This window comes from Mus pahari, chromosome 13 (assembly GCF_900095145.1).
Source record: "Mus pahari chromosome 13, PAHARI_EIJ_v1.1, whole genome shotgun sequence".
NCBI classification, from domain to species: domain Eukaryota; kingdom Metazoa; phylum Chordata; class Mammalia; order Rodentia; family Muridae; genus Mus; species Mus pahari.
This window is the reverse complement of record NC_034602.1, coordinates 79,280,929-79,290,032: the sequence shown is the minus strand read 5'-3', so window position 1 is coordinate 79,290,032 and position 9,104 is coordinate 79,280,929. Positions and strand designations below refer to the sequence as shown.

Genomic DNA, 9,104 nt, shown 5'->3' with positions numbered 1-9,104 from the left:
AGAAAACAAACAGGTAACTGGGTTTGAGCACAGGTAACTGGGTGCAACCAGGATCTGAGCAAGACATTGTAGAAGCGGGAGCTGTAAACACTGCAGGTCCTGTTCCTTATCATCCAAAGGTCAGTCCACACCAGCAACCACACACCAGTATATCATGGGCCAACGTGGCCAAACTAGTGCAAGTAAGGGCCGATACCTCTTTTGACCAATGCCTGTTAAATTTCAAAAGCCCCTCACCTTTTTCAATGGCCACAGGCTAACTCGACTGTCTGACCCTTTCTGCGTGAGTTTAGAATCCTATGGAAGGCACCATATAGACACATCAAGCAAGCACTGGGACTCTAGCGTCACTGTCAGACCTTCAGTTCATTCAGCATTCCACCTCAGAGGACACGAGTCAACCCCGCCTGCCTCACCTTCTCTCGAAATAATAATAATGCTACCCAAGACCCATTTAAGTCAGGTGGTCAGACCGGGCGCATGAGCCCTGCTGATGCAAGCTGCCTGGAAGGTTCTGGCACACCCTAAGGGTGTGAGGGGGAAAAAAAAAGTCTTGGGTGCAAAGGTGCTGGCAGAAAGCCAAGAGTAAGGAAAAGAAAATTAAGAAATCACAAGCGGAAAGACAAATTAACTTTTCAAAGACAAAACGCAGAGAGTCCTAGCTGGAGCCGTTTATCTGCAGCAGCACAGTTGGCTGGCAAAGATCTTGCAGCCTGTCAGTGACAAAGGTCCCCCCGCCGCTGTCAGTCCACTACTGCAGAGAGCAGGGTACCTGCTGGCGGCAAGGACAGAGAAAACACTCCCAACATGCTCTGAGGCACTGGGCGTGGCTCAGGTTGCTCACACCCCCTGCGATGGGCAACCTAGTAATAATTAACTGCCGCTGGGGCTGCGAAACTGTGCCTGGAGCAGCACTGTGGGGCCAGCCATGTGTCCTCCACCCTGCCTGCCTGCCTCGGCTCGGAGCAGGTGAGTGATCAGGTGAGTGACAAGGACGCCTGGCCACCCGCGGGCAGCTCCGCCTTCCCACTACTGCAAGGGACGCTCGCCACCTCAGGCTCCACGCTGCTTGATCACAAGAGTCTCCTTTGCCCGGCGTGACAATAGCAGGTGAACTTGGAGGTGGAAGCGAAGAGCCCCACACAGTCCACACACACGCACACCAGGTAGGGGTGCGGGGAGCTTTTGAGAGCGGGTCTAGAGAAACTGGAAAATCCATAGTCAGGAAGAGTAAGCCGGTGCGTGCATCAGCGCAACCCGAACCCTGGTGTGAGTTGGCCTTAAATCAGAATTTTCTCAGAATACTCTCCTGGACAAGGTAAGAGCGTGGGGGGGGGGGGACAGAGTAAGGGGGAGCGTTTGGAGCAGCAAGGCCACCCTGTCTTCCCCTTTCCCAGAGAGCCAGCTCATTGACTTTTACCTTAGCTACTTCTTGTGTTTCAAGTTTGTCATGCATGACTACATCGTAAAGGAAAAAGATCCTTTAACTTGAGGGGTCAGTTAAATGTTCCTTTCTTCAAGGTAAATCAGCTTCGCTGAAAAGGGATTGGGATATAATGAAGACCTCACCAAACAATGTTAGGATAACCGTAATCGCCCGGACATCCATGAGTTAGCCTCAAGATTCTGAACCTGGAGAGTCGTAGGATCAAGTCTTGTGTCCGCTACTTACTAGTTTGCCACTTTGAACATTACTTCCCATACCTAAGCCTCAAAGGTCTGGCATCTATAAAACAAGCATGATGTTTATATATATGTTTATATATATGTTTTTATAGATGATGGCATCTATAAAACAAGCGTGTGTCCCAGGGAGCTTTCGTGGGGATTAAACAGGTAGCAGGTCTTCCACAAAGGGCATCGTATGTCACCACCCACAAATCTACAGATCTGTAAAATGGGTGTGACGGGGAGGACAAACTGACCTGAGCTGGACAGACACCACCAGACCCTGGGATGCTAAAAGAGCACAGTGCTCGTGAGACTGAGCTGGTGACCATGGGCGAGCAGCAGCAGCAGCTCTGTAGCGGTGAAGCTGCCTAGCTTCTCCTCACTTCCAAGTGTTTAGTGTACCTGAAGGCCAGTTCAAACTTAGATGTTATCCACTTTTATTTTGTGAAAGTCATGTTTATTTCTGAAGAAGTAAAAAGCATCTGTAGTGAGAAAATTACTATCTATTTTATGCTGTAAAGCCCTGGCCTTTAAGATTCACGTGAAAGACTGCATTTGAATGATTTTCATCAAATTAGACCATCTGGGCTAAGCCCTTCTGTTGTAACGCATATTGAATGGTTTGCAGTCAAACGATGGTGACTTTCCTTTCTATGCTAACAGTCTGCTGCTCATGCTTTGTCAGCCTCTAACTCTTCAGCTTAAATGACAAGGCAGTAGTGGCTTTCTATTATATGGTGTTGTGTAAAGGACACTTTTGTGACTCTTGCTGTGAGTTTTATGAATGTTGCTAAATGGTTTACAGTGCAAATCATCATTGTCTTAAATGTTCATTTTTCCATTATAGAATTTGAATTTCCTAATGCACTTCTAATGAGATACTGGCTGAAGAACTTTGGGTAGATTTCTAACGCCAAACCGACATTTGCTGTGCTATTGGTTTATAGGATCTAGCAGTGATGGTGCAGTTTGGCTTATAAAATAATCTCATTTATTTAGACTAACTCAGAATAATAACTAAACATTTTTCATCTATTACACTGAATATAAACTGTTGAATACAATTTAAAGTGTTTGATTTTATATTCCCTAATGATATATCAATATAAAAAAACAGTACCCCAGGAAGATAAATCTGTTTGACTATATTTAATATTTTAATATTGAAATGAATCTCTTTAACCTCATTAAAAAACTGTCTTCCTCATTAGCTTATATGCTATACATATATGTTTATCTGTTGTTCCTAAGATATATAACCCTTTATTGCAAATTATAGAATGTTCTTATCAACAAAAGAGAAAAATAACGAGGGTTATAAGAAATAATGAACATCCCTAATTATATTTAAAATAGTATAACATAATGCAAATAACATAGCATTAAATGTTTCATATTCAACTCCTATTTTGGTTTCCTAAAATGAGTAACTTATAATTATAATTAAACTAGATGTTTTATGCTAAATCTCCAGTTACTTGTATAAATTCCTTGATTACAGTGTGGATAGAGGATTTTGGGGCTTCAGAAACATGGATTTAGGCTTCGTGTGAAAATTTAACTTTTTAAAAAATATTCAAGTCATCCATTCATCCGTTGAAGGACATCCATCAGCCGGTTGACTTCCTTTCCCTGGCTATAGTGAACAAAGGCAGTGAACACAGCTGAGCAAGTGTCTCTGGGATGGATGTGGAATCCTTGGGCATAGGACAGGGTGTGGTGGAGCTAGGTCAGGTGGTTATCTTACGTTCAGCTTTTTGAGAGTTCTCCACACTGGATTCCACAGTGGCAACATCAGTTTGCATCCCATCCAACAGTGAATGTGCAGGGTCCCTGTCTCCCACATCTTTACCAGCATCTATTGTTGGCTGTTTTCTTGATCTTGGATGTTTTGACTGGAATACAGCGCAACCTCTAAATAACTTTAATTTGCATCTCTCTAATTGCTAAGAATGTTGAACCCTTTTGAAGATGTACTTTAGCTGTTTGCATTTCTTCTTTTGAGAGCTCTCGCTGAGGACTTGGGCGGTTAATTTTCCTGAACTTAACACAAACCTAGACATATCTGAGAAGAGGAATTGAGGAATATCGGGTGAGGAACTGCCTTTATCAGATGGGCCTGTAGGCAAGAGTGTGGGGCGTTTTTCTTGATTAATGATTGATGTGGAAAGGCCTATCCCACTGTGGATATATATATATATATATATATATATATATATATATATATATATATATATATATATATATATATATTAATAATTACATATAATTTATATATATATAAATTATATGTAATTATTTAATAAATTATATACAATTATTTATTAAATTATATATAATTATTTAATATACATATATGTATACATATATAATATACACTTATAATTATTTATATGCATGCATACATATATACATACATACATCAGGCTAAGCAAACCATAGGGGGCAAGCAAGTAGGCACCATTTCTTCTTGGTCTCAGCTTCAATTCTTGCCTACAGGGTCCTGCCATGCATTCCTACCCTGACTTTTTAGGAATGGTGTTCATCATAGCAATAGAGAGAAAACTAGGACAAACCTGTGCCCTGTTTTTAGCTGGCTCACTTGTTTTCTTGACTCTTTGGGTCTTTAAATAGGTCTCTATATTCTGGATATTAACCCTCTAGCAAATGAGTAGCTGGCAAATGTAAGTGACCCCGAATGGATTCAGAGGTCGGATTTATAGTTACAGACAGCTCTGTCCATGTGCATGGATCATGATAATTTAAGAAGGACAGATTGTGAATTTGAGTAGGGGTAGCATGAGAAGAGTTAGTCAGGAGAGACAGAGTAGGTAGAAATGATATAAATGCAATCCATATTCATGTATGAAAAAAGAAGAATTTGTTTAGGCAAAATAAAAATGAAATATTCAAGTATTGACAACACTGCTTGTGAAAAGCGCGTCTCAGTACTCTCTCTGGCATTAGAAATCTATGGTAGAGAGCTACTCTTTTGCAAAACTGAACCCATGTCTTTCAAAATAGTGCTCCCCCCAGCCGCCGGTACCCCAATTCCAGCCAATGGTCATAGGGATGACTCCTTGTGAGAGGGCAGGACTGTGTGGAAGGCGACACTCATCGCTCTTCGTTACTCAGGGCCCAGTCAGTGGAGGCTTGAAAGAAAAAGTATTGGTGATTTTACAGCCAGTAAGTGAGTAGGAAAAGCGAGCCATGCTCCTCAGAACATCAGCTTTTAGAATTTCCTTCTGGAACCTCAGAGGCAGCAAAGAATCCTTGGACCTGGCCACCACAGCTGCAGTTGCTGGCTGAGGGGAAGGGGAAGAAGATGCCTGAGGTCCCCAGTTGATGAGCAGCTTGCCTATTCATCTAATCCTGTTCTCCTCATGTCCCCAAAGCACTCTGAGAGGAACACAGTGCACTGCATGAATGCCACGGAGCCTGGCAGTAGATTTAGGGACATTCGTATGAACAGAGAGCACCGACCTGCTCATGTCCAGCCTTTGGACCCATACCCTCTTCAGTACTGCCTTCAATTCACGAGTTGAGATTTTAAAAATGTTTAAAACCAGGTGTGGTTACACACACCTGTCATCGCAGCACTTGGGAGGTGGAGGAAGGACGATCAGGGATTCAAGGCAGCTCTTGAACTCTGAGACAACTGTCAGTCGCCTCTACAACCACGCCACGGTAGAAGAGAGGAATATAGAGCCAAGCATTTCCTAGAAACCTTATTTCTATAAGCCCTTTTCCGTCTTTCAGAAACCGGATGGTGCATGGAGTTACAGACAGCTTAGAGCTACGTCTTGTTTCCCCTAAGAGGTAACTGCTTGCGGCTCCGCTCTTCCATCCTCCAAATTTTAGAGAAAACATCTTTAATTTAGAACAAAGTACGTATTTGTACGCTCCCATTGCTTCTTCAGACTAGAACAACTTTCCCTTAAAAAAAAAATGCCATGCTTATAGACCTTAATATAATCTTACCTCACAATTAAAATGCATAGCTCCACTTCCCGTGTGATACTTCTGGGATTATTTTTGTTTCTTAGTTACTTTCATTGTAGGCAGAAGTGCATGGTAAGATAAGTTTCTTACATATGTTTTGAAAGCACATGTATGAAATGGAGAGGAAAATCATCCTCTTACCTTAATTTTTGTTATTAACACTTTAATGTTCCCCTATAGGTTGAGAATACTTAATATTTTATGAATTTTTACATGTATGCCTCCTAGACTGACTCTAAATGGCAGAAATGTCATAACAATCCTGCTGAGAGAAGAATCTAGTAGTGGACTTAAGGAAAATGAGGAAAGAGCAGTTAAGTGATCAGCAAGCTGTGGGTGATCTATTATAAAAGCTCAGAAGCCAGCGAACTCCTGGGGGCTTAGCAATACTATTTTGTTTTGGTTTTCTATTTAGCTCTTTTTCAAAGAACCTGACCCACTGGCTATACATTCAGCCATAGGCTACATTTCTATACCCAGCATGGCAGTAACCTCGGAGAAGACACTCAAGAAACAGTTCGGTGGATATTCAGATAAGTGGACCGAAATGCCCACTGTTAAATAAGTAACCACAGAAGGCATCCACGGTCAGGCACAGGACGGCATCTTGACTAGTCTATTTGCATTCACTGGGACTTGAGTTCCCTTCCTCCTCCCTGCTCCTCTGGCCTCCTTCTGGTGACTGGCAAATCCAGGCATGCCTGCCTGTAAGCAGGGACACAGAGCTGGAGGAAGTGAACCTCAAATCCCTCTTCATTATTTTCTCAGTTCCCAGGGCGGCCCACACACTGGTGCTGTCTGTCACCATCTCTGAAGGCTCCAGATCCATCTGCCAGCTAAGAGCGATCCTACTTCCCTGGGCATCTCCCATCCTGGCTCCCCTTAATTAAACCTGCCTGTTGTCCCCAGGGCTCTCTGAGGCTTGATTACCTTGTCAAATTTTCTGTCTCTTGAAATCCATCCTATAGGGCAAAATGGAAAAGTGAATAACCAAACTTATTCAATGGAAAAGTGAATAACCAAACTTATTAAATGGAAAAGTGAATAAACAAACTTCTTAAACCAGTGCTCTTATTTTGCACGTGATCTAAGTCAGTCAATTCTTGCCCCTGGGCCTGGTAGTGACGATGACTCACTGTCCAAGCAAAGCAAAGCGCGTGTTTGTAGCAACCGTCCTCCTTCTCAAGCCGTAGCGCATTGTGTTCCACCAAAGAACTCGATGCAAGAAGTCTGACCTCAGAAAGTTCTAGACTTAACAGTTCTTCCTTGCTTTCCTTCATCCTCTTTAGCTGTGCTACTTCTTCCTGGGTTTTTGTAATAACTGATTCAACCCTTTAAGCTCTCAAGTCTTACTAATTTAGGAGATTTTCATTAGAATGCCCTAAGGCTTCATTTGCTGAGTCATGGTGAGCCGGAAGAAAAGAGAGGGGGGAAAACAATCTGAGTTTGCAGAACCATGCTTCCCTCTGAGTAAACAAAGCCACTGAGATGTTACCATTCTCTTCCTTTTTAGTTATTGGGACTCTGAACATTTTATCAGGCAGTTTGGGGATCATACATGTTCAATATTATTTTTGTTCAACTATCATACCCTAACTACATACACGGTTTTTAAAAATTCTTGTCCATAAATTCTCTTCTTAGCCTTCTTTACCAAGGCTCTATCTTCCAGAGTCTATCTGCTATGCTTTGCTTTAGCACAGATCACAGTCTGATGGTCTACTTGAACAATGGTTATTTGGCCTCCATAATGGTATTTCAGACTTTCTATGAACACAGAGAGAAGGGACCGGCCAACGGAAAGCTGCTGCAATGAATCTTTGACCCATCACTTCTTTTCACTGCGCTGTCACATGGCACTTCCACTGACAGCCTTCACTTCTAAATGTCCTCAGTGCGTGATGAGAATTGGCCCTCTGGCTCATAGATGATGGCTTCTGGGTCATCCTGTCTAACAATGGGCAAGACAGCTCTCCAGGTCTTGAATTCAGGTTATAGTAAAAGTACAGTCATAGAAAACTTACGTGTGCTCATGATAAGAGGAAGCCTAATTGGACAGATGGGGAAGAATTGTGGAGCAGGAAGTGGTAGAGTTGACAGGAAGCTGATGCTTCTATTACATCCATGTGGCTCGCCAGGCTGTTAGACATCTTAGTAGACACTTGGTGGTAGCATGATCTAGAACTCATGTCCTAGCAGGAGCTGAGGGGCTTGGTCCACAGAATCCAAGTTTGCTTGGAATTATAGCTAGAGAAGTGAAGCTGGAATTGACTCTCGAAGCTGCTGGTATTTAAAAAGTACACAAGGGGATCAGCAGAACAGACTAAGCTGCTGAGAGCCCCAAGGTGACAGGGAAACAGAGCAAAGCTACCATGGCCGTTCCATCCCAGAAGCCTAAGAAGAAAGTACATGGGAGCGGGGGGAGAGAAAAGTCAGTCTCATGCTTCTTTGAGGCAGACAAAATGCAGAATTTAACCAAGTATAGATGATTCAAGTGTGGGAGGAGAGGCATTGGATGGGGTAAACTAAGCAAATGGATGATAAATAACCCCTAAGTGGACCCAGGAGGGAGAAGGTAGTGTCTGGACCACATCACCATCACTGGAGGACCTGGGTTTGAGATACCTGCAGGGCTTTGTTGGAGGAGGTTCTAAGAATGAAAAAATTATAAAATAATACTCAAGGTTTAGAAGCTAGAGCAGAGGTCCTGTGTAGCCAGACATTCAGATCCATCAAATCCCGTGGACGGGTGGTTGCAATTTGTTAGGCTTGAGGTCAAAATGTGTCTTCACTGGAAGACGGAGTAGCATGGAAATGGCTGTAGCTAGAATTTGTCCCTTCTGGTGTGAGTCCTCCATGACACAGGCCTTGGCTGACGGCGTGCCATCGAAGAGTATTCTTAAGGAGAACACCAACCGAGATTTGAACAAGGGAAGCGTAAAGAGACGTGAGACGTAAGTCAGTGATGACGTAATCAGTGATGACATAATCAGTGATGCCAATGTTGGAAGCAGCAAGCCAGAATCAGAGCTGTACAGACAAAGCAGATGTAGGGTGATGTAAAAAGGGGTCCCTGCAGGACCGAGAGACATCTGGGCCTACAGTGAAGATTGCCTTGTGATCAAGCCGAATAAATGAGGGGAGACTTGATGGTATGGAATTTCATTGCACGAAACTACTCAGCTTAGATTGTGATGCAAGATGCCTGTTGAGATGGGCAAAGTGCTCGAAGGAAACGTGGGTAGCAAGGATTTTATAAGACTAGAGGAATAGCCGTTTAACTATTAGTCTCCTTTCCCTCCTTCCCCTTTTCCTTCCCCTTCTTCTTCTCCTTCCCCCTCTTCTTCTCCTTCTCCTTCTCCTTCTCCTTCTCCTTCTCCTTCTCCTTCTCCTTCTCCTTCTCCTTCTCCTTCTCCTTCTCCTTCTCCTTC

General features: G+C 43.1%; 1 protein-coding gene across 5 annotated transcripts in view; it reads left to right on the top strand.

Moving 5' to 3' along the window:
- The first annotated feature begins 898 nt into the window (after positions 1-898).
- The window catches only part of Rassf6 (Ras association domain family member 6), a 40,652-nt gene continuing 32,446 nt past the window's right edge, over positions 899-9,104 (top strand). For 2 of the 5 annotated variants that reach the window (XM_029545432.1, XM_029545431.1), the window contains exons 1-2: positions 1,052-1,166; positions 5,431-5,490. In XM_029545432.1, the coding sequence (XP_029401292.1) occupies positions 5,438-5,490 (53 nt within the window). In that variant the 5' untranslated portion in view covers positions 1,052-1,166; positions 5,431-5,437. Of the gene's footprint in view, positions 982-1,023; positions 1,167-5,430; positions 5,491-9,104 lie in introns of those variants that run through there. The other 3 variants (XM_021211138.2, XM_021211137.2, XM_029545433.1) reach the window with 2 other exon arrangements.